The following is a 25,428-nucleotide window of genomic DNA, read 5'->3' on the forward strand; positions in this document are numbered from 1 at the left end:
GTCTTTGGCCTTCAGGTGTTTTATTACTATATACCTCTGTGAGTGTTTGTGTGCATGTGTGTGAATATTTATCCTGCTTGACATTCTCTGAGATATTTGGAAAGGAGATTTAGTGTTTGTCACTAATTTGGAAAGTTTTTGGCAATTATTTCTTCAAATATCTTTCCTCCCCGCTCTCTCTTTCTTCTCCTTTTCTATACCATTTATACATATTTGTGCCATTTCATATTGCCCCTAGCTCTTGGATGTGCTGTTCCATTTTCCTGAATCTTTTCCCTTTGCAAGTTGGTCTAGGTAATTTTCGTCAGGCAGTTTAAAGTTCACATTTATCTTTGACAACTGTGTTTAGTCTGTGGTTCATCTTATTGAAAGTGCTATTCATTTGTTACTATCTTGCTGTTGATCAAAATTCCTTGCAGTCAATTTGCTCTTTCCTTGTACTTTTCATCATTCTCCTGAAGTTCCCTGTTGGATCCTGAAGTCAGCCTACCACTTCATCCAGAACTTTTAATATATTAATAAGAATTCTTTAAAATCCCCAGTTTAATTTGATATATTATATATTGATCCTCACAGAAAGTCTCTCCTACACACTGTGTGTCTCTGTGTCTATTCTGGTCTTTGTATAACTCAGAAAGGATTACAGTTAGGATCTGCCCTACATTGTTATTACCTCATTAACACACATGCACATACAAAAACACATAGACACAGACACACACACAAAACTATTTTGATTCATGGTTACATCCACAGATACAAAGATTGAGAATTCAATATGTATTTTGGGGAACAGAATTCAATTGATAACACATTATTTTTTCAAAGTGCCTGAGAATACAACAATCCCTCCTCACCCAGACTACTTTAGGATTCCCAGTCCACAGATTTAGTTCCCTCCCCAACCATGTACAGCCTCCAGGTGTTTAGGAAAATTGGAGGAAGACAGACGAAATCCTGGCGTGGCCTTAATTACAGTGACAGATGTCTCACTTTGTTCTTTCTGTCCTATGTTGCCCTCAAGAGCAGGACAATGTACTTAATGTAAGAAATTGGAAATAAAAAAATAATGACTATTGCATATCATGTCATCCATGCCTCACAGACGCTTTCTCTCTCTCTCTCTCACACACACACACAGAGGCTCCTCTATTGAACTGAGGTATATCGTCCATGTTATGTTCGCATTGTCTTTTTTGCAACAGTGAAGCTTAGTATCTGTCTTAGCTGTCTAGTGTTTCTATAATAGAAATATCATAAATAGGTGACTTTACCAAACAGAAATTCATTCTCTCCTGGTTTAGGAGGGTTGAGGTCCAAATTCGGAGTGCCAGCTGTAGGGGACCTTGACGGGAGGCCCTCTTCTCCTTTGAACATCTTTTGGTCCTGCATTCCTTGGAGATCTCCATGTGTCTTGGCATTAATCTTTCCCAGATTATAGTAGTTTCTCATCTCAGAGATCTGGGTCCAAAGGATGCCCTCTGCTCCCAGCTCTTCTTTCTTGATGATACCGAGGCCCCTTAATCTTTGCCAGCTCCTCTCTCCTTTTACCTCTTGTAAGATTAAAGGTGATACAGGCCATGCCCCAGGGAAACTCCTCTTACTTCTGATCAGGTCAGTGACCTGAGTAAGGGTTTTGCATCCCACCCTTGTCCTGCCTCATTAACAAAAAAAAATAACCGACATAATCTAATCCTCATTAACATAGCCCAGTTAACACATAGAGGTAAGGACTTAGAATACGTTACAAAATTGAGGGTAATTACGTCAGATCACAAAACGGAGGACAGCCACACAATACTGGAAATCATGGCCTAGCCAAGTTAACCCTTATTTTTGGGGACACAATTCAATCCATGACAGTATCCAAAGCTGGAATCACATTACTGGGCAGCAAAAACCCCTTCAGATGAATTGTTCCTTAGCAAATTATGTTCTACCTTGTCCTTGATGTGAACTTAAATATTGTGTCACACAAGAACTTAGGAACTTGTGATGTTCTTCATATCAACTGTATGAAAACCACCTGGATTAAATATATTCCACTTCTAAAGTAAACCTTAAACCAAAACTATCTCCTTCAGTATTTTTAAACCAATCAAATGTTTAACTTAATTTGTAAAGAATGTCAGCCTTGAGCAGGGCACTATTTAAAGAATTATCTGTTTGTGAAAAAATTGACAACTAGAAAGGTTAGATGAGAAGTTTAGGGGGTAGTGATTTTGTGTTAACGGTAAAGGAAGAATTTGGAAAAGGATAGTGAGAATGGTTGGATGATTTGAAGAATGTAATGAATGCCACGGAATTGTACATGTAGAAATTGTTGAATAGGTATTAGTTTTGCTATGTATATTTGCACCAAAAATAATACCTTATTATAAGAAAACGTGTGGAGTAAAATTACAACAGAATGAACATTGTGTAAGGTTATATAAATGGTGACTAGCTTGGGATTGGACTTGTCCATGGGCAATACTGAGGGCATTGACTGACTGAACTCCGGTGACAGCTATTCCAACTCTTAACTTTGCAGAGAGGGGCGAGTGTTTTAACTTCTCTGAGCATAACTTCAGCTTTCCCATCTGTATGTGGAGGACCTAAAGTAATGAAAACTTCACTAAATGGTTGAGAACATTAAATAAGGTAATAATGGTACCTACTTACCATAGTTTCATGCATAAAGAGAAGCTCAATATATGTCTACTGCCCTGATTGTTTCCACACACACTCCTCCCACCTTCTGTCCAGGGTGCTTGTCTATCCAGAAGAACCACTCTGTGTATGGCACTCACATCATACAACCCCCTATTGGAAGGAGACATGCAAATAGGGTCCCACTCTTGTCTCATAAAAACCCTCACAGAACCTGTCCCCGCAGCCCTGAGAGGAGCCCAGTCCCATTTGATTTGCTGTGCCCAAGCATCAGTGAGCTTAGTGGCCACACCAAGAAGTTTAAACAGATCTGGGGATTCCTTCTCATCCTTCTGCAAGGTGATTGGTGGAGATATAAGGGAGTGATGCACGTTGAATGTGCAAGTGTGCAGAGAGAGTGGGCTTCCTGAATCCAGTGTGCTGCACACATAGTCTCATGTGTCTACTTGATCCAAGAAGCTCACTCCTCACCAATATCATTTTCTGTCCTATACTCCAGTCCAATCCCTGTCTGAAGCATTGGCTTTGGGAATGGCTCCTGTCTGGGCTAACAGAAGGTCTGGGGACCATGATCTCTGGGGTGCTTCTACTCTCAGTCAGACCATTAAGCCTGGTCTTTTGGGAGAATTTGAGGTCTGCATCCAATTGCTCTCCTGCTCCCTCAGGGGTTCTCTGCTGTGTTCCCTGTCAGGGCAGTCATCCGTTGTAGCCGGACACCATCTAGTTCTGGTCTCAGGCTGATGTAGTTTCTGATTTATGTGGCCCATTCTTAGTCTTGGGCTCATACTTACCTTGTGTCTTTGGCGTTCTTCATTCTCCTTTGCTCCAGGTAGGTTGAGACCAATTGATGCATCTTAGATGGCCACTTGCTTGCATTTTAGACCCCAGATACCATTCTCCAAAACGGGATGCAGAATGTTTCCTTAATAGATTTTATTATGCCAATTGATTTAGATGTCCCCTGAAACCATGGTCCCCAAACTCCTGCCCTTGCTACACTGGCCTTCGAAGCGTTCGCTTTATTCAGGAAACTTCGTTGCTTTTGGTTTAGTCCAGTTATGCTGACCTCTCCTGTATTGCGTGTTGTTCTTCCCTTCACCTAAATTAGATCTTGTCTACTGTCTCCCTTCTTCCCTTCCTTCCCCTACTCATAACCATCAAAGAATATTTTCTTCTCTGCTTAAAGTATTTCTTGAGTTCTCATAATAGTGGTCTCATACAATATTTGTCCTTTTGCAACTGACTAATTTCAGTCAGCATAATGCCTTGCAGATTCCTTCATATTATGAAATGTTTCAGATTCATCGTTGTTCTTTATCGATGCATACTATTCCATGGTGTGAATATATCATAATTTATTTATTGATTCATTTGTTGATTGGCACCTTGGTTGCTTCCAATATTTTTGCTATTGTAAAGAGTGCCGCAATGAACGTGGGTGTGCATCTACCTGTTCGTGGACAGGCACTTACTTCTCTAGGATATATAGGGCTCCTAGTGTTGTCCCTATTTTTTTTCCATGTTCTTTATCATTTTAGATTTTATATTTAGGTCTTTGATCCATTTTGAGTTTGTTTTTGTGCATGGTATGAGGTATGGGTCTTGTTTTATTTTTTTGGCAGATGAATATAACGTTATGGCAGCACCAGTTTTTAAAGAGACTGTCTTTTCCCCTTTTAACAGACTAATAGACTTTGGGACTCTTTTAAATATCAGCTATGCATATGTGAATGGACTTATGTCTGGATTCTCAATTCTGTTCCATTTGTCTATGTTATCTGTTGTTGAACTAGTACCAGGCTGTTTTGACTGCCATGGCAGTATAGTATGTTCTAAAATCAGGTAGTGTGAGGTCTCCCACTTTGTTCTTTTTTTTCAGTAATGCTTTACTTATCCAGGGCATCTTTCCCTTCCATATGAAGTTGGTGATTTGTCTTTCCATCTCATTAAAAAATGTCACTGGATCAGGATTGCCTTATATCTATAGATGGCTTTGGGCGGGATAGACATTTTTACAACGTTGAGTCTTCATATCCATGAGCAAGGTATGTTTTTCCACTTATGTAGGTCTCTTTTAGTTTCTTGCAGTAGTGTCTTCTAGTTCTCTTTGTATAGGTCTTTTACATCCCTACGTAGGTTTATTCCTAAGTATTTTATCTTTTTAGGGGCTATTGTAAATGGTATTGACTTGGTGATTTCCTCTTCGTTGTTGCTCTCTTTGTTGGTGTAGAGGAATCCAACTGATTCATGTATGCTTATCTTCTATTTTGATACTCTGATAAACTCTTCTACTAGTTTGAGTAGTTATCTTGAGGATTGTTTAGGTTGTTTTGTGTATAAAAGCCTGTCATCTGCAATCAGAATTAATTTCACTTCTTTGCCAATTTGGATGCCCTTTAGTTCTTTGTCTAGCCTAATAGCTCTGGCTAGCACCTCCAGCACAATATTGAGTAAGAGTGGTGATAAAGGGCCTCCTTGTCTGTTTCCTGTTCTTGAGAGAAATGCTTTCAGTCTATCTCTGTTTAGGATGATATTGGCTCTTGGCTTTGTAGAAATGCCCTTTATTATGTTGAGGAATTTTCCTTCTCTTGCTAATTTGCTAAAAGTTTTTATTATGAATGGGTATTAGACTTTGTCAAATGCCTTTTCCGCATCAATTGATAAGATCATTTGGTTCTTGTCTTTTGTTTTATTTATGTGATGGATTACATTGATTGTTCATCTAATGTTGAACCATCCCTGCATACCTGGTATGAATCCCACTTGGTCGTGGTGAATTATTTTTTGATACGGTGTTGAATTCAATTGGATAGAATTTTGTTGAGGATTTTTGGGTCTAAGTTCATGAGGGATAACCCAGAAAAAAACCCAGTGCCGTGGGATCTAGGTCTATAATTTTCTTTTCTTGTGGAGTTTGCACCTGGTTTTGGTATCAGGGATATGCTGGCTTCATAGAATGTATTTGGGAGTATTCTATCCTTTGCTATGCTCTGAAATACCTTTAGTAGTAGTGGCGTTAACTATTCTCAGAAAGTTTGATAGAATTCTCTAGTGAAGTCATCAGGGCCAGGGCTTTTCTTTGTTGGGAGTTTTTGGATTGTTTTTATCAATCTCTTCTTTTGTTCTAGGTTTATTTATTTGTTCTGCCTCTGTTTGTGTTAGTTTAGGTAGCTAGTGTGTTTCTAGAAATTTGGTCCATTTCCCCTAGGTTTTCAAATTTGTTATAGTGCAGCTTTTCGTAGTACTCTGTTATGATTCTTCTAATTTCATTTGGGCTTGTTGTGATATCGCCCATCTCATTTCTTATTCGGGTTATTTGCTTCATCTCCTGTTTTTCTTTTGTCAGTCTGGCCAGTGGTTTGATCAAGTTTGTTACTCTTTTCAAACAACCGTCTTTTGCTTTTGTTAACTCTTTCTATTTTTTTTCTGTTCTCTATTTCATTTAATTCTGCTCTAGTTTGTATTATTGGCTTTCTTGGACGGTGCCTAAAGTTTTCTTTTGTTGTTCTCTTTCTATTTGTCCAAGTTGTAGGGATAATTCTTTAATTTTGGCCCTTTCTTCTTTTTGTATGTGTGCATTCACTGATAAAAACGGACCTCTGAGCACTGCTTTCGCTGTGTCCCGAAGGTTCTGATGGGAAGCGTTTTCATTCTCATTGGATTTCACTGCCTCCAACAATTGATTCGAGTTCTAGTTTCTCCATACCTTCACCAAGAATCCTGCTTTAAGTATTTATCTGTTTGTTTATTGGCTGGTTATTTTCTTTTTGTTTGTAATTTTATACCTCCTTTTTTTTTTTTTTTTCAGTAGATGTAGAGTGTTATCTCCTTGGGAATTTAGTTTGCACTTCCCTGAGGAGTAGTGATATTGGGCATCTTTTAGCCCCATGTCGGTCACTTCATTATCTTACTTTGTTAAGTGTCTTCACTGTTCTCAGGTGCTTAACACATCACTTGTCTTTCTGCTGAAGTTGAAGCACAGTCCCTCACCAAGGCCAAAGACTGACATTATCTCCCCCAGCTAAAAACCCTCTTCTGGGTACCTGGCAGGTCAAGCCCTTTTCTTACTCCTGTCTGCTGTCTTAGTTGAGATGCTCTTCCTCTCAGATTTTGTTTTGAAAAATGTAAAACTTTTATTGAAGTTTAATTCCCTTAGAAAGTTATTCCTAACTTATCCACTCACAATAAAATTATCTCCTTTCTTAATCTTGCACAGCCGTCATATAATTATCATATTTTAGAATGATCTATTGCACGATGCTGTGTGATCTTCCTTCTTAATTCTCCCTCTAGATCAGGGCTCAGCAAACTTTTTCCTGTCAAGGGCCATATGACAAATATATAGCCTTTCATGGGACACATTGTCTCTGAGAAAACTACTCACTCTGTTGACTGAGTGTGAAAGCAGCTCTAGACAATACAGATGGGCATGGCTGTGTTCCAGTAAAATTTCATTCACCATATAGGCAATGGGCTGTGGGACATAGTTTTTGAACACCTACTTTTGACTGAAGGCTCAGGGCAAGACGCTAATTCCCTGCATCCTGACCACTATATGTTCTACCTTGCATAGGGATGTACACACAGAATGAAACATGCTATGTGAAGTCATGGTGGAGATTGACATTGCTAAATGCTCATTTCAGTAATAGAGAGAAACAGACACATAATGTAAGAGCAACCACTATTGATTCTGTATTCAGAATGTGAAAACTTAGAGAAGTTCATCTTACTCAGAATCCACACAAATTGGGACTGTCCACACAGGACCTGGGAAGTTCACTTGAGACTTCCTCATTATAGAGGCCGCAGAGTAGAAGGATGTCCCCAGGGATAGGCAATGCTCAGAAATCTCCGTAATTCATCCTTCCACTTCAGCCCAATAGCTTGCATTTCTCTCGGGTTGCCTCTGGTCTAAGGGGATGTGCCCAGAGAGAGAGAAAGAGCACTAAGTTGAGAGTGGGAGATTACCCTCACAAGGCCCAAAGCAGAAACGTTCCCCTAGTGGTCCACGATCCAGAGGCTTCTCCTCAGATCCCTCCTCCTTTTACTCCCTCAAGCCCATCACATGTAAATCACTAGAGATATAAAACATACCAGCAGTTCTCCAAGTCAGACCCCAAGACCAGGATGCCCTGACTCAACAACCTCTCCACGTTAATCAGAGCTGACCGTGGAGATAGAACTCTTCTGGATTATGCTTGACTTCAGGACATCTCCCTTGTCAGAATCAGTGGCTTTCATCTGTATGCCCTGTGTTCAACAAACGAAGACTTCAGTTCCTAGGTGCAAGGTCCCACATGCAGCTGTTGAAGTCCATCCCAAGAGTGGAGAAGCTCTCCGACAACATCACCTTCACCTGTGCTAAATCTGGCTTTCCTTTCATTAGCTATCACATTTAATGGAATATGAGTGTGAGATGGCCAATGAGCACCTGTCACCAAGGTCAAATCCAAGAGCTCAGTGTATATGACTTGATATGCCCAACTAGGTTGAACCTGTGAGCTACTTTGAATGTTGCCTTCCTTAAAATTCTCACATCCTGTCACCAGGTGGTTAGAGTTTCTACCAAGTGTGAGCCCAGAAGTCCATTTACTTTTCTTGTGTGGATATAGCTCATGTTTCCAGGTTATCCATCAAAGAGTGTGGTGCAGGCTCTCACCTGCCATCCTAGATCGTCAGGGCTATATAGGGGTGATTGGAGCAGGCGTAGGTATCTGGCTGCATTAGGGGGTCGTGTGCTGAGTAAGGTAGGGGCTGACGTCTGCTCCTGAGTGCCTAGGTGGAGGGCCTGTCCCTGTTCACCAGACTGCATAGATGGCTGCTTTTTGGAGGTAGATTTCAGGCACCCAATGCTGTTGGCTGTTCTAACTGGGAGGGCCACTTATTCTCAGACCCCTGTTGTTGGTGGCTAGTTGTACTGGTGAAGCCACCGCAGACCCCTGATGTGGGTGGGTGAGGACCCTGCTTAATGGGCAGGACTGTGTCAAAATTCAGGAATCTGTCACTCCCCCTTATCTGTTGTAGTTAAAAATAGGCTTCAGGTATATAGCCTGTTGCACTATGCTAATGAGAGCCTACAGTGTTGAATGGGCCCACACAGGTCTACGCAGGGGTGAAAGGCATTCGAAGTCTGTGGATACCTTACACTGGTAACTGGGCAAAGGGACAGTGCCTGCCCTGTGTTCCCAGCTTAGGGGGATTTTTCAAAGCATAGAGATTAGTTTGGGTGCAGTTAGCCTTGAGTTTCCTGCTTAGAGGAGCAGGTAGTTTTCTTTTTGTGTGTTAATTTATTTGTTTCCTCCCCAAGTCAGGAGATTGGGTCAGGTGCAAGGGGTTCCACTTGGGCGTGAGGGGTGCTACAAACACTGAACACTGCAGGACCTGGACCAGAGCAGATCTGGAAGGGGGCAGTGAGGAGAAGAAAGGCACTTCCTAGAGGGGGAAGGGTTATTTGGATCCCACTTTTTAGGATAGAGTCTTACACTTAACTTTCGCAGATCCAATGCCAATTCCCCCTGGTTCCAGATGCTTGTACAGACTCCATACTGCTTGATTTCTCCCAACATGCTAAAAGCACTTCCCGAGTGCTACTGCTTGTCTCAGCCCCCATGTGCCAAACTGTGCAGACTGTACAAATCGGGCTTCGTCAGGTCTGGTATTTCTTTGCTGCTTCTGAGCTGTCTCTCTCTTTTCCGTTATGGCTGAGTCTGACACCTCAACTTTGTCTTTGATGTTCTGGGGTATTATACTGTCATATCTAATTGATTCACTTGTTTTTTCAGGTCTTCGTTGTAAGAGGGACCACAGGAAGCATCTGATTCTTCTGCCGTCTGGCCCACTCCAGCTTAGCGTATTGGAAACTGAGCAGTCTGAAACTTGAGGATGCTGGCACGTATTGTTGTGTAAGAGAAGCACCAGGAGCCACAGTGAAGGGCAGGTGGGCAAAATTCTCCTTCGGCATGATGCCAGGTTTGTGCTGGGCTGCAGGGGGCGCTTAGGTCACACAGAACACAGGCGCCACCACAGGAGCAGGTGCACTGAATGATGAGTGAACTTTTTTCTGTTATGTCTTGAGTTTCCTGATTCATCCAAGCCAACAGCCTCTCTGGGGACTTTTAACACTCATTCATACGTGTCTTATTTTTCTCAAGCCAAGAGCCTGAGGAGGAAACTCCTTGGGAGTTCCTGAAAAGACAGGGGAGAAACAATCAAACCTGGGATGAGAATCAGTCCTTTCCAGCATGACCATTGGTTACTCCATGCCCTGAACTTCTGATCCACATGTACTTCTTTCAACACATTCAGTTTCTCTCTTTGCTCCTTATTCCAATGACAGTCTGTTACATTTTTATGAGCGTATTTATCGCAGTCCAATAAATATCTATTGAGAAAATTATCTTTATTTTATTTATTTTACATCTATGATTTTTTTTTTATGAGGTAGGTGATAGCTTATCTGCCATTTTGAAAGTGAAGGAAACTGAAGTTTGGAGGTATTAAATAAAGTACTAAAATGTCCAATGATCATAAGGGAAACCTTAAGAATATATACCAGAATATCTAGCTTTAGAAAAAACACACTCAACTGCTCAAAAATAGAGAAAATCCTTCTAGTTCAAGGAAGAGTCACTTGAACCTTCCCCATGTGTTGTGTAAATGCATAAAGAACAGGGGCTTCTCTGGAGGATGCACAGGCCCTCAGGGTCTACAGAACTCCAGAAGTTACCTCAGCACCTTGGAGGTCTTGATGTGAAGAGACCATGTGAGGGGAAAGTATCTCAATTCCAGATGCAACCTCCTTGCAGGGAGGGTTCTGGCCTGTAGGGGCCACTCAGGGTACATGGAACTCAGGAGACCAGCCCCAGGGGAGGTACAGAGGATACTGGGAAGTGATTTCCTGTCAGGGTCAGGGTTTTCCTTTTCAAAAGATAATTTAAAATAGAATTTGACAAGGCTGCTCATGTGTTTATAAATATCCTCTTCTAATGGGAACACCACATGCCTGTCAGTTTGCTGTACTGTGATGGCTTGTGTATTGTTGTGATACTGGAAGCTTTGTCACCAGTATTTTACATACCAGCAAGGTCAACCTTGATGGACTCACCCTTGATGGACAGGTTTCGCTGGTGCTTCCAGACTCAGAAAGACTAGGAAGAAAGGCCTGGTAGTCTACTTCTGAAAAAACTGATCAGTGAAAATTTTATGAATAGCAGGGGAACATTGTCTGATACAGTGCCAGAAGATGAAGCCCTCAGGTTGGAAAGCACTTAAAAGATGACTGGGGAAGAGCTGCCTCCTCAAAGTAGAGTTCACCTTAAAGACATACTTTGGAGCCGGGCTTTTAGGACCTTCGTATGCAGATGTGGCACAACTCCAAATGAGGAAATATCCATTAATAATGGAAATGGGGAATGTACAAGACAGAAATCTAGGAAAATTGTAATTTGTCAAAAATGAAATAGAATGCATAAAGATCCTTACTTTAGGCATTAGTGAGCTGAAATATACCGGTATGGGCCATTTTGAAGCAGACGGTCATGTGGTCTCCTAGTCGGCAATGTAAAATTGAAGACAAATGGTTTCACGTTCATTGTCGCAAAGAACATCTCAAGATTTAGCCTCAAGTGCAAAGCTGTTAGTGATGGAATAATATCCATACACCTACGAGGAAGAACAGTTAATACGGCTATTATTCCAGTTTATCCACCAACCACTGATGCCAAAGATGAGGAATTAGAAGAGTTTTACCAACTTCTGGAGTCTAAAATTGATCAAACGTGAAATTAAGGTGCATTGATAATGACTTGTGATTGGAATGCAATAGTTGAAAACCAAGAAGAAAGATGTGTAATTGGAAAATATGGCCTTGGTGATAGAAGTGACGCCAGAGATAACATGATAGAATTCTGAAAATCCAGTGACTTGTTTACTGCAACTACCTTTTTCAACAACATCAAGGGTGACTATACACATGGACATCACATAGGAAAACCATAGGAATCAAATCTACTACATTTGTGTAAAGAGACTGTGGAGAAGCTCATGTCATCCGCCAGAACAAGGCCAAGGGCTCATTCAGAACGGATCATCATTTGCTCATATGCAAGTTCAAGTTGAATCTGAAGAAAATTAAAACAAATCTACGAAAACCAGAATATGACTTGGAGTATATCACACCTTAATTTGGAGGCCATCTCAAGAATAGATGTGACTCATTGAACACAAATGACTGAAAACCAGACAGCTTGTGGAATGACATCAAAGACGTCATACATGAAGAAAACCAAAGGTCATTAAAAAGACAGGAAAAAAAAAAAAAAGGATGTTGGAAGAAACCCTCAAACTTGCTCTTGAATGTGAGTAGCTAAAGTGAATGGAAGAAACGATGACGTAAAAGAGATAAACAGAAGATTTCAAGGGGTGGCTAAAAAAGACAAACTAAAGTATTATAATGAAATGTGCCAAGACCTGGAGTTAGAAAACCAGAAAGGAGAACACTTTTCTTATTTTGGAGGAACTAATCCAATGATTCAAGCCTTGAGTTTCAATATTCAAAGATTCTAAGGACAAACTATTGAATGACGCAGGAAGCATCAGGAGAAAAAAAAAATACACAGTCACTGTACTAAAAAGAACTCGTCGATGTTCCACCATTTCAGAAGGTAACATATGATCAAGAACCAATGGTATCGAAGGAAGAAGTTGAAACTGCGTTGAAGGCATTCGGGTAAAACAAGCCTACAGGAATTGTCAGAATAATGATGGAGGTGTTTCAACAAATGGATACAGTGCTGGAGTTGCTAACTCATCCATGCCAATAAAAATGCAAGACAGCTACCTAGCCAACCAAAGAGTAGAAATCCATATTTGTGCCCATTCCAAAGAAAGGTGAGCCAATTGAATTTAGAAATTATCCAACATCATTAATATTTTGTTGAACATAATTCTAAAACCGTTGCAGCAATGCACTGATAGGAAACTGCTAGGAATTCAAGCCAGACTCAGAAGAGGACAAAGAATGAAGAATATCATTGCTGATGTCAGATGGGTGTTCACTGAACACAAAGAACAGCAGAAAGATCTTTGCCTGTGTTTTATTGGCTATGTGAAGGCATTTGACTGTGTAGATTATCCAAATTATTGATAACATTCCAAAGAATGAGAATTGCAGAACACTTAATTGTGCTCATGAGGAACTTGTACATAAACCAAGAGGCAGTATTTGGAAAAGAACAAGGAGATACTGTGAAGTGTAAAGTCAGGAAAGGTGTGCATCAGGGTTGCATCCTTTCACGATACTTATTCAATCTCTACGCTGAGCAAATAATCTGAGAAGCTGGTCTATATGAAGAAGAATGCAGCATCACGACTGGAGAAAAAACTCACTGAGAACCTGTGATATGCAGCTGACACAACCTTGCTTGCTGAAAGTGAAGAGGACTTGCAGCATTTACTGAGAAAGTCAAAGATTTGAGCCTTCAGTATGAAGTACACCTCCACAGAAAGAAAACAAAAATCCTCACAACTGGACCAATAAGCAACATCACGATAAACGGTGAAAATAATGATATTTTCAAGGATTTCATTTTACTTGGATCCACAATCAATGCTCATAAAAGCAGCAGCCAAGAAATCAAAAGACACATTTCATTGGGCTAATCTGCTGTAAAATATCTCTTTAAAGTGTTGAAAAGCAAAGACGTCACTTAGAGGACTAAGGTGCTCCTAACCCATGCCCTGAAATTTTCAGTCACATCACATGCAAGTCAAAGGTGGACATTGAACAAACAAGATCAAAGAAGCATTGATGCCTTTCAATTATGGTGTTGGCAAAGAACAATGAATATGTCATGGCCTGCCAGAAGGACAAACAAGTCTGTCTAGCAAGATGTACTTCCAGGTTGTTCCTTGGAAGCGAGGATGGAGAGACTTCCTCTCATTCTTTGGACGTGTTATCAGGAGGAAATAGTCCATGGAGAAGGACATCATGCTTGGTAAGGTATAGGGTCATCGAAAAAAAGGGAGACCCTCAACAAGACGAATTGGCAGAGTGGTTGCAATAATGAGTTCTAAAATAGCAACAATTGTGAGCATGGCACAGTACCAGGCAGTGTTTTGTTCTGTTGCACATAGGGCCCCTATGAGTCCAAACCTGACTCAGTGGCATCTAACAACAACCACACCAACAAATTTTATTGGGAGTATTTAACTAACTTGATTAGGTAATGAGGACCAGGATTATAACTAGAATTTCTAGGGTTGAACAGGAATAGTGCTAGTAGTTTGCCATTGGCTACTACACTAAAGGCTGGCAGTTCGAACCCACCCTGCAACACAAGAGGAGAAAGTTCTGGAGATCTGCTTCTGTAAAGATTACAAACCAAGAAAACTCTGTGGATAAATGCTACTCTGTAGCACGTGGGGTAATCTGGAGTTGGAACTGACTTGATGGTAATGGGTATGTTTGTTGGTTCTTATAAGGGTCGTAATAGTGATGATCAGAAGACAGGGTTTGTCATTAATCTGGTGGGTTTGGTATTTTGGGAGATGCACAAACCCAAGAATAAGACATTCAGGTGTCAAGCCCAAGTGATACTACCTGGGAGGATGTGGGAAAAGTATGTGGTATGTCAGAGGTTGTGGCAGGTGCACAGATTCAAGTTGATCAGAAATCAATTAATAAAGATGAGAAGGATGGAAGTGAACTGAAAATGCATAAATACTGTGAGAAATTATATTATGTGGGATATGAGAATGAGACCAACCGTTATTAAATATCAATAATGGAAAGGTTTTGGAACTCTGACTTTCACAGTTTCCATGATCGATGACATCAGAAACAGATCCCTGTATCACTAATCACCGGGATGGTCTGAGAACAAAAAGTCTTCTTACTGAACAGCCTGGGAGCTCAGAAGACTCAAACAAGTGCTTGGAGAAAATGTCCCAGTAGTGAGGACCAGGTTTCAGAGCTGCCTAGGAATGTCCTAAATACTCACATTGGACCACAGTTGTTCTCTCAGAGTTACCCTTCATCTGTGCTTGGTGCCTGAAGGACCATAATGAAGTCAACCCACATGGTCAACATCACAGCCCGTGATGGTCCCCAGAAAAGTCCCATGTAGTTTCTCCACCATGTAAAGCAGTGGTCACAAGAAAGAGCAGACCTGTGGGTTTTGGATCCCTCCATATCAGAAGCTCTGTCTGTGCAGTGCATGTGGATAACACAAAATTAACAACTACCCGGTAAGAAGACACATACATCTACAAGGATTAAGACTTGTACCTTCAGCGTTCTAGAGTTATGTGGTCTCTGTGTCTTCTATCTTCTCCTTCTTAGGCTAAGCCAGTTAATGAGCTATGAAATATTCATACTCTTGAATATGCAAACAATCTGGAGTCTACTGAGATAAATACCGATATGCCTGTGTCCTCCAGAGCATCAGCCAATAACCACATCCTTCCCGTACGGAAGCCCCTGAGGACACAGCTCCCTCATCATGGATTGGAGCCGGACAACCCTCTTCTTGGCGGCAGTAACTACAGGTAAGACAGCCCGCAGGTCCAGGACTGAGGAGGGGGCTGCAACTGCTTAATAGATATTATGCCCACCTGTGTCTGCTCTCCACAGGCGTCCACCCAGCGTGTTATCAGCTGCAGCCTGGGGAATCAGTGAAGATCTACGGCAAGGGTTGCAGGAACATTTTCAGAGGCTGCTGTCTAATCTGGGGGCGGCAGGCCTATGAGCAAGAGCTTGACAGGATTGCAGGGTATGACCCAGAGGATGGTGAAACAGGATGCTCACAGAAATACCGGGACAGAGTTACCCTCACCGGCGACACTGACACGAACACAGACTCTTTGGAGCTGAGTTGTCCGAGTTGCAAGAGTACAGCTGTGTATCACTGTGCAGTCACACAGTGTGATAACCACATCCTGACTGTGTCAGAAACCCCGAGGAAGGAGGCAGCCATGTCAGAAGGAGGCAGGAGATGAGAGGGAAAATTTGAGTGAGAACTTTGCTAAATGTTTCAGAAAAAGAAACAATAGAAAGTTACATTCACTATCATTAGGTGAGGAACAATGCAACTCAAGTGAACATATGTAAATACCATGCAAATTTCTAGAGTGTGGATATCAGGAATGAGGCACAAAGTTAATGAAAGTACAAATTTCCCATGCAACAATTACCCTGTAAGTAAAATTCATATTCAGAGGAGAGTTTCAATTGGTTGAGTATAAGTTTCAAAGTCAGTTGGGTGATTATCATGGAGGACAATTTTTAGATTACATAGTAACTCTATATTTAACTTCAAAAAAAAGAAAAAATTGCCCTGCTACCTTCCAAAGAAGCTGTATCATTTTACATTACCATCAGCAAAGAATGAGAATTCTTAGTACTCCAAATTATTGTCAAAATACTGTTGACAGTAGTTTGGATTTTAGCCATTCTCATAGGCTCTGAATGCTATCTCCTGGGTGTAGATTATAGTTCCCTAAGGAATGATCTCTTTGAATAACTTTTTTAGTGAGATGTTTGTTTAGAACTTAGGTCAACCTTTTTTTTAACTTGTTTTCTTTTCTCCAGTTAAGTGTCCTTGTATATTCAAGGTACAAGTCATTTACAAAATATCTGATTTTCAAATATTTCTCCTGGTCTATTGCTTTTCATTTTCTGACTTTTGCAGAGTGAAAAAATTATGGTTTTCATATTGACCAGTTTATTAATATTTTACCTTTCGTTGATCATGTTTTTGATGGTAAACCTAAAACTCATTGTCTCACTCATGGTCACTCAAAATTTTTCCCATGACTGTAAGCACAGAGCATACTAAAGGAATTGGAAGTTAGACTTCATCTTTTGATGCTGAAAGTATATACATGAGTCATTTGGAATTCTTCTGTATGTGCTGTTTGTCTCCTCCTCCATATTAAAAAAAAAAAATTCAATCATTTGTTAACATCACTATGGACTCATGGGTATTGGTTTTATAATTTTTTTCGTAATCCAACATTCTGCTATTTAGCGTTCAAAAATTTCCAGCTTGTTTAGCGATTCAGAGCTTTTTCAGTTTGGCTCCCAACATTTACCATGCAGTTACTTGATTGTTCATATCCTGTGGCTAGTCAGAATCATTGCCCCAGGCACTTATTGCAAAATGAACAAACAAAATTATCAATTAGATAGCAGTGCTTATGTGTAGGTACCTTTGCCTTTAGTTTTCCAGATTGCACACATTTCCAAAGTTACTTAGGTTAACACCTTTCCCCCTACCCTCTTCAGTGAGTTGTCTCATAAATTTTTAACACCATTAATTTTTTTAGAGAGTGTGCATTCTGTCCTGACCTCTTAAATTATATGTATTAAAAAAAAAAGCCCATTGTTGATGAGCTGATTCCGACCCAAAGCCACACTGTAGGACAGAGTAGATTTGCCCCATTGGGTTTCCAAGGAGCACCTGGTGGATTAAAACTGCTAACATTTTAGTTAGCAGCTGTAGCACTTAACTACTATACCAGCAGGGTTATACATATATATACACACATATATTTGTTCCATACATGAAGTTACACCCTACTGGAAAGTTCTATGTACCACGATAGGTGCGGAGTGTCATGTTTGCACCACAGCAATAGAATAGGGACAAATTTTACCACTCTTAAACTCACATGTGCTTTACCTTATTATACAGCCCTCTCCAAATTCCTGGTAGTCACTTATCCGTTCATCACATCTGTAGTTTCACCTTTTCCATAATGTCGTATTGAGGACATCACATGGTATGTAGCCTTCTCAAACTGGCTACTTTCTTTGAAGACTAATCCGTGTATTTTCATGGCTTGGTAGCTCATTTGTTTTCATCGCTGACTAATATTCTATTGTGTGGATGCGCCACAGATTGTTGATCCATTCTCATACTGAAGGGCATCTTGTTTGTTTCCAATTTTGGCAAGTGAGCAAGAAAGAGAGAGAGAGACATACCTTCTCTTTGCTCTATGTCGTATCAAGGGGAGTATGAGAGACAGTTGATGGTTGCGGTAGATCCTTGTTGGTAAATGACTCAGAATCCCTGGAGGGGTTAGGATCACATGAACGAAATAAGGTCTCTTGACATGGAAACGGTATGTGTTATCTATTATAATTAATTTCCAGTGATAGAGTTAATCTAGTTAAATAGACTTACTTTTAGAGTTTAGGACCCTGTTTAATTGCTTAGTTGCCCAGTACAAATTATTTAAACAAACACAAATTCTTTGTAAATCTAACATTTCCTGATATGGGGTCATTTATCACTTTACTAACATCTTTCTTCTATAGGAAAATAGCAGTTTAATCATTGATCATAAGATCAGAATAAATTAAGCTCTTCAATCAGACTTTGAAACAATGTCTTGAAACATAAGCTCTGGCAACCTGTACATTCACACCTACCCTGGCAAGGTGCAGGCAATGCCTCTGGGTAAGGTGTATGCTGGCATGGCCGAGGCCCTCACTGTGGTGTGGTCAGTTCTAAGGGGAGAGGCTGGTAACCTGGTGAAGGGCATTGGCAATACTGCAGGCATGATTTGTCAAGGCTAAAACTGGTTTTTTTTTTTTAACTGTTTGACTCCTGAGCCAGAAGAAACAGGTAGACTGGAACCAAGCCTGGTCTTTGATCAAAGTCACTGCATTGCATGGGGAAGACTTGGTGCGGCAGCTATCTCATGGAAGAGCCAGAGGTGGCGTCTGCTGGGGACAGTGTTGTGATGCACCAGGAAAAGCTGCCCGAAAATTGCTGTCTCCTGGACATAAACTAGTAGCTTCAGGATGACCAGCAGTTGTGACTTGAGTTCCACTGCTTCCTAGATGATGGCCAGGAAAAGTGGTGGAAGCTGATATGAGAGGACTGGTCACGGGGGAAGATGGAAAAACAGTAGTTATTGGCATTTTATTTTATTTACTAAAAAAAAAAATATGTACTGATTATTATTTTCTCTTTAGAGATAATCACGCTCTACCATTACTAGGCCTTTATGCAGAGATTTGTGTGAATCAAGATACGGTTGCCCTTGGAGTTTACTGTTGCCATGGCTACAGGAGTTTAAGTTATCTTTTATTATGGACAGCAGAAACATCAATTTCCTTTAGTGAAACATATGTTCTTTGGTTTGTTTTTCCTCCTCTTTTGACTTTAAGTCTTTATTTTATGTTCCCCAGAGAGAACCTGCCCTTTCAGCACTCCCTGGTACATGTCAATGTTATTCTGTTGGATAGTTGCTAGTGTTGTGGTGGTCTTGCAATAAGGGGGATTTCTCTGATCTTCTAACTGAGCCTCATTTCTACATGGGCATTGCTAACCTTTGTCAGGTGTGTGGCCTTCCAAGTGTCCCTGTCCCTCTTCTATAGGCTATCACGGACCTAATGTGACTTCCTACCCATTCTGCACAGTGGACTGACTTCTTTCCTATATTTTCCTCCCCAGGTGCAATTGTTTTCTACCTGCGACCTCTGGTTTCCCTTTGAGTGCACTTTTCCTGCCAATTAAGGCTTTTATACCTTATGGAAGAGAGGGGAGATGACTCTGGACAGAGTTTGCTGGTATCCTCAGTTCCCCTGCCAGGCTCTATGAGAATTCACCAGTGCCTGTAGAATTCCGGTTTTGATGATTTCCTCAACAGATTGATCCTCTTGTTCTGAAGTAGAGATAAGGGAGGTGGTCTGGGTGTATTCTGGAAGTGCCATCTGCTCCTCTCCAGCACCATAAGGGTTTAGTTCTTTATAGGATTTTCCTCAATCCCGGAGGTTGTGACACCTGGGAAGTTCACACTCTAATGCCTTGAGCACACTCAACATTAAGAGATTTATTACATATCATGGTTTAATCTCGTGAGTATCTTACATACCATCTGGCACTGTCTGCCCTGGGTAAGTTCAAGTTAGGGTTACGTTTCTTCCTGCAGGCACCTACCTCCCTTCAGAACTTAGATTTATTGTTTGTCCTGTGGCTTCAATTTTCTGATGTTAAAGAAACTGTGTTCATTTGCAGTTTCTCCAGCTTTGATGTCATCGTTGTAACAAGAAGAGCAATGTTTTTCTCAGCCCTCTTCAGCTCCATGCTGAGCAGCAGCTTTCTATGTCATAGCTAGAAACTTGAGACAATCCATATACCCCTGGTCATGAAGACACAGATATTAATTGAGGTATATGCACACTTTGGAATACTGTCCAGCATTAAAATTAGTGAATTCTTGATACACATTCCAAATGCATGTACCTCTAAACAGTTATGCTGAATGAAATAAGCTAAAAGAATGAACGTGCATACTGCATGATTCCATGTATGTAAATTCTGGAAGATGCAAGCGAATCTAAACTAACATAAAGATCAGTATGTGCCTGGGGACAGAGTGAGCAGAGGGAAGGGCAGGAGGGAGGAATGACAGAGGAACAAAAGGAAATCCTTGAAGCGTATGGAGTTGTTCACTCTCTTGATTGTGGTGATGCTTGCACTGAGATGCACGTATGTTAGTGCTTAACTGATTGTACACTTTGAAGAAGTGAAATATATTATATGACAATTATATCAGCATACTTGTTAAAATAAGTAAGGTTTTATATTGGTAGAGAAGGAGTGATAGAAAGATACACAATACCATCCTAAAGATCCAAGACCCCTGAACGTTCACGTGCATTGAACTTGGTATTGTACATATTACTTGGATAAATACTGTTGTGTTTAGGTGTTAGGTGCGATCCTGTGGGTTCAATTTCATAGCGACCCTATGTGCAACAGAACAAAATGCTGCCTGGTCCTGCACCATCATCACAATCTTTGCTATATTTGAGCCCTCAACGTGTTTCTGGTTGGGTGAATTAGGGAAAGCCCTTATAAATGAGAAGATATTTTGGCCTTAGGTAGGAAAAAGGACACTATTCCATTGGAATAGAAGAGAAGAAAATGGAAATGGATACCAACAGAGAAAGGGGAAGAGTATTAGCAAAGAAGCAAAAGCTGGTGAATGATGAGAGAAGGGAGAGCAGGAAGTGGATCAACAGTGAGGGGGAGGACAACTTGGAAGTCTGCACTCAGAAACAGAGAGAGCACACCTTGTGTTCTTCTCCCAGGCATTCTCCCCAGAGGAGGATGTTCACCAGGCACATACACGTGACAGACTGTCTGCAGGTGGGATCCCAAAAAGGATATGGGATTGCAGCACTGGCCCTTTGTGTGATGTGTTACCTAGGGTTAGCAGCAACTTTGTTTCCCACAGTCCAGCAAACCAGCCTGCTTCCCTGACCTGTTTTCCTAACTTTGAGGTGGGAATAAAAATATGGAAACTCAGCAATGTGGAAGTTTAGGAGGAGGAAGACGTCTGGGTCATCTGATGTCTAAATACTCAGGAAGTCACCTTTTGGAAGAACCTGTAAGGCAGAAGCTGGCTCCTGGCTCCTTCCTCTGGTAAGTCCAGTACCCTTGACACATGCAAATTTCCCCTCAGCTCTGTCTATATCACACCTACCATGCTGTGTGGTGTGGGCATCTTCACTCTCTCAGGAAAGGCACTATCCTTCCTAGTAGAAGATGAAGTTGTTATGTTTCCTCCTTTTTCTGGTGACAGCTTCCCAGTGTGAGCCTCTCAGGGACTTAAACGTTGGGTGATAGGGATGAGTGTGCTCTGTTTCTGACTCCCAAGAATTTTGTCTCTTTCCCCTAGGTGTCCTGTCCCAGGTGCAGCTGCAGGAGTCAGGCCCAGGACTGGTGAAGCCGTCACAAACCTTGTCTCTCACCTGCACTGTCACTGGTGGCTCCATCTCTAGTGGTTATGTTTGGAGCTGGATCTGCCAGCCCCCAGGGTAGGGCCTGGAATGGCTGGGAGTTGGTTACTACAGTAGATGATCATGGAATACAAAGCATGGCTCCTCCATCCAGGGCCGAATCTCCATCACTGCTGACTCATCCAAGAACCAGTTCTCCCTGCAGCTGAGCTCTGTGACTTCCGAGGACACAGCCATGTATTACTGTGCAAGAGGCACAGTGAAGAGAAGTCTGTGTGCCCCAAGACACAACCCTCCCCTGAAGGGAGAGGACTGGCCTACGGGAGGCGCTCAGAATGCATGGAGCACAGAGAGCATCTCAGGAGCAGGTGCAGAGGAAGACTGAAGTTTCCTTTTAACCCTGGTACTTCCTGCCCCTGCCCAGCAAAAGTCTTATCCTCAAAGAACCGTTACTGTCTCTTCCTTGCAACCAGGAACAGATTAGCCAATAAGCATGGTCAGCACATGCTTCTTAGTGTGTACTTTATAAGCACATGCTTAGTTGTGCTAACCTTGTAAGCCCATGCTTACCTTGCTTCCTGAGTAATCCTTCCCTGCAGGGCGCTAAATGACATTGGAAACAGCTCCACTGTGTAAGAATGTGCCCGCCAGAAATGAAGCTCACACAGGCTCAGGAGGGTGCTATGCCCAAGGTTGTTTAAGGTCTGAATTTCTTTTAACTGTATCACACTTGTGCTTTCAAGCATGTGCTTACAAGCTACACAAAATTAAGCATGTGTTTACTGTGCTTATTGGATAATCCACCCCTGCTTGTAGCTCCCTGGTGTCTCTCACTTAATAAGTGCTAATTTGGAGAAGGAATTCCATTAAGTATTTAAGCCTTCATTTTTTCACATTTCTACCACCAACATTTTTTTCACTAAAATTTGAATAATTAGAAAACCCTGTGGCCTCAATTCAACCTCCAAATCCATGCAAATATTTCTGTGCCTTCTATACTGTCTCAGTCATACTAAGCACTTCTGTCCACAGTGAATTCAGTGTATATGGTGGCGTTTTGTTTCATTCTTGCCCTTTTTTCTGCCTTACATGGAGCTGAAACAACCACTTTGATGGGTCATATCTGCCACTTCTAACTGAGTTTTAGTGTTCCGTGTCTCAGACAGTCTGTCCACCACCCATTCTTTTGTCGTGGCAAGAGGAGGAAGATTCATCCATGACTTTGTAATCGCCCTCATTCTCCACTAAAGGAAATAAGAAACCCCTTTATTTCATCTCCACTGTATCTGCTGTCTCATTTTGCTTCTTTTCATTCCCAGTGTCACCAAGTTCAGGCACTGAGCATCACTGCACAGACTGCTCGCCTATCCTGCAAACTCCCTACCCTCCAGTTATTTTCTAGGGCCCTGCCTTGTGACTCCTCCCTGCCCCCACTCCCTTCTCCTAAGTACTTCAGAGGAGAAAGCTGCTTCTCTTGCTGTCCCCTGAGTACACACTGTGGGGGTCACTAGTGATCTGATAATAAAGTCCAAACCCCCATGCCCTTGCAGAGTCTCAGAACACTCTGGAACATGTCACGAGGTGAATGAATCCTCAAAATTCTAGACTAATTCCAGTTGTCTCTCTCTTTCTCTGTACACATACAAATATGTATGTGTGTATATATGTGTGTGTGTGTGTATATATATATATATATATATATATATATATATATATATATATATATATATATATCGAAGTGGCACTAATGGCTAAGCACTCAACTGCTAAACTTAAGGTTGGTGGTTCGAACCCACCCAGCTGCTCCTGAAGAGAAAGACCTGGTGATCTACTTCCCTAAAGATTAAAACCAAGAAAACCCTCTGGGGGCAGTTCTACTCTGTCACATGGATTTGCTGAGTGTCAAAATTGACTCAATGGCACCTGACAGCAATAATAACATGCACTGAATAGGTTTAATGACATTAAACAAGAACGCGATTTGAATAATTGGCATAATTGACAATTTAGAGATAAATGCATTTTTACCTTTAATTATGTAATTGAAAAAGAATAATATTTATATTCACTTGTAGCAAAATATGCTTTTAAATCTATTTGTTAATTGGAGTTCTAATAGACAGGCAGATAGAAGAACATACTTGTAGATCACTACATCACACAATAAACACAAATTCCAATGTATTAGAGTAATATTGAGGCTATGTGTGTGATGTGTGAAAGGATACATTTTCGTTTTGGCCTGTACACTTGTGTGTGTCAGTTCTGGGGATGTGTTTGCATGTGCGTGTGTGTTTCCGTGTGATTGCAACTGTTATAATATATCCTAACCCTATCTGAGTACACAAAATCTAGATTTTTGACACTTTTTTTTTTAAGTTAATGAAAACAAACCATAAGAAAAATCATAAAGATATTTTGAATGGCAATGTTATGATCTCTAATGCAAATAGACTGTTTTATTAATAATGAACAAAATACTTAATTTTGTTTTTGAAAGACCCCTGGTAGGGGGGAGTCACTATTAAATTATCAGAATATCAGAACCAAATTGCTAAACACATAATGCACTTATCCTCACTGCTGGTCAAGAAAAACCCAAGTATCAAATTAGAGCCATCATGTAAGAGAAAACAACAAGTTCATGATTATTGTTTTAAATACCAGCTATCTTATAAAGAAATCAAAATGAGAAAAAAAGAACGTCGAATTCCCACTTGATTTCATCCCTAATTCAGGAAGCCATTCTTTAATCACATTTTGAAGAGTGAATGAGCCTGAAGTCAGCCCCTCTGCACTTATTAGGACAGGGGTCCCCACAAACGTACATTTTCCTTCAAGTTCTAGGGTAAAATTCCACTCATGGATTGTTGAGTTTAATAGCCCTCTCATCAGATACAGCTAGAAAGTCTCTGGGAAAGGGAGCTCTGTGGTTTAGAAGATGACACTCTTGGGTCTTCTTTGGTGCCTGGTGACAGCTAACCAAGGAGAGTGTCTCAGATATCAAACCTGGATATATGGTGATGGTTGTGATGGCACAAGACTGACAGGGACCCAGGTATCCTATTGTAGGTGCAACTGGAAGCATTGGACCCAGGACTGCTGAAGGCCTCACAGAGTCTCTGTCTCACCTTCAGTGTCTCCGGATTCTTCATTACAGCAGGTAGTCACTTCTGGCACTGGGTTTGCCAGCACCTGGGGAAGGGGTTACAGTGGATATGTGACTAAGTCATTCTGGCTTCATAAAATACAGCCGATTCTTCCAGAACCACAGATCCATCTCCAGAGACATATCCAAGAAGCAAGTCTTCTGCAGCTGAGCTCTGTGATTGCCTGGGAAATGGCCCTGTATTACTCTGTGAGAGACACACTGAGGGGAAGTCAGTGTGAGCCCGTGCAGGGAGCATATTGGGCACAGGAATGAATTACCCAATAAGAAAGGTATGTGTGTGCTTAAGGCATCAACAAAACAGAGGCACCAGCTTTCCAAAACAAAGACTCATAGATGCCAGGCAAACAGAACCCAAGTAAAAGAGAGTGTCAGGGTTGAAGGTAACTGGCAAAGCACTAAATAAAACTGATACCAGCTCCAGTGTGTGAGAATGTCCCTGCTACGGACATAAGGGTGCCCACACGCAAGGCTATTTAAGCTATGAGGTCCCTACCACTTCAACATCTGGTTGACCTTTGTCTCTTCTGGTCCTCTCCCATGTAATTGAAATTCCTTACCTCAGTGGGTCTCTGGGGACTATACTATTTCTTTGTAGTAAACAGGAGATGAGGATGGCTGTTGAGTCTAACTCTTGCTACATTCACACAGTATGGAACTGGATTCAACATGAGTGGTTACTGGGCATGGATGGATTGTATTAATAGATACCAGATCTCTGACCCATTTTAAGAGAACTGAGTTGTACATCCATGTCTGTGGAACTCCACCAGGAGGTCTAGCAATGCTCTTTGGCACCGTACAAACACAGGGGTGTGCTCTTTCACATGTTCTGGTAAACAACCAA

General features: G+C 41.3%; 1 gene segment (V, D, J or C); it reads left to right on the top strand.

The window, feature by feature from the left end:
* Window positions 1-15,090: 15,090 nt before the first annotated feature.
* LOC100676020 (immunoglobulin heavy variable 1-24-like) lies at window positions 15,091-16,613 on the top strand. The segment is given in 2 exon segments: window positions 15,091-15,201; window positions 15,287-16,613. Coding segments are annotated over 2 exon segments (411 nt in total).
* Window positions 16,614-25,428: the final 8,815 nt, after the last annotated feature.

This window comes from Loxodonta africana, chromosome 21 (genome assembly GCF_030014295.1).
Source record: "Loxodonta africana isolate mLoxAfr1 chromosome 21, mLoxAfr1.hap2, whole genome shotgun sequence".
In the NCBI taxonomy this organism is placed as follows: Eukaryota; Metazoa; Chordata; class Mammalia; order Proboscidea; family Elephantidae; genus Loxodonta; species Loxodonta africana.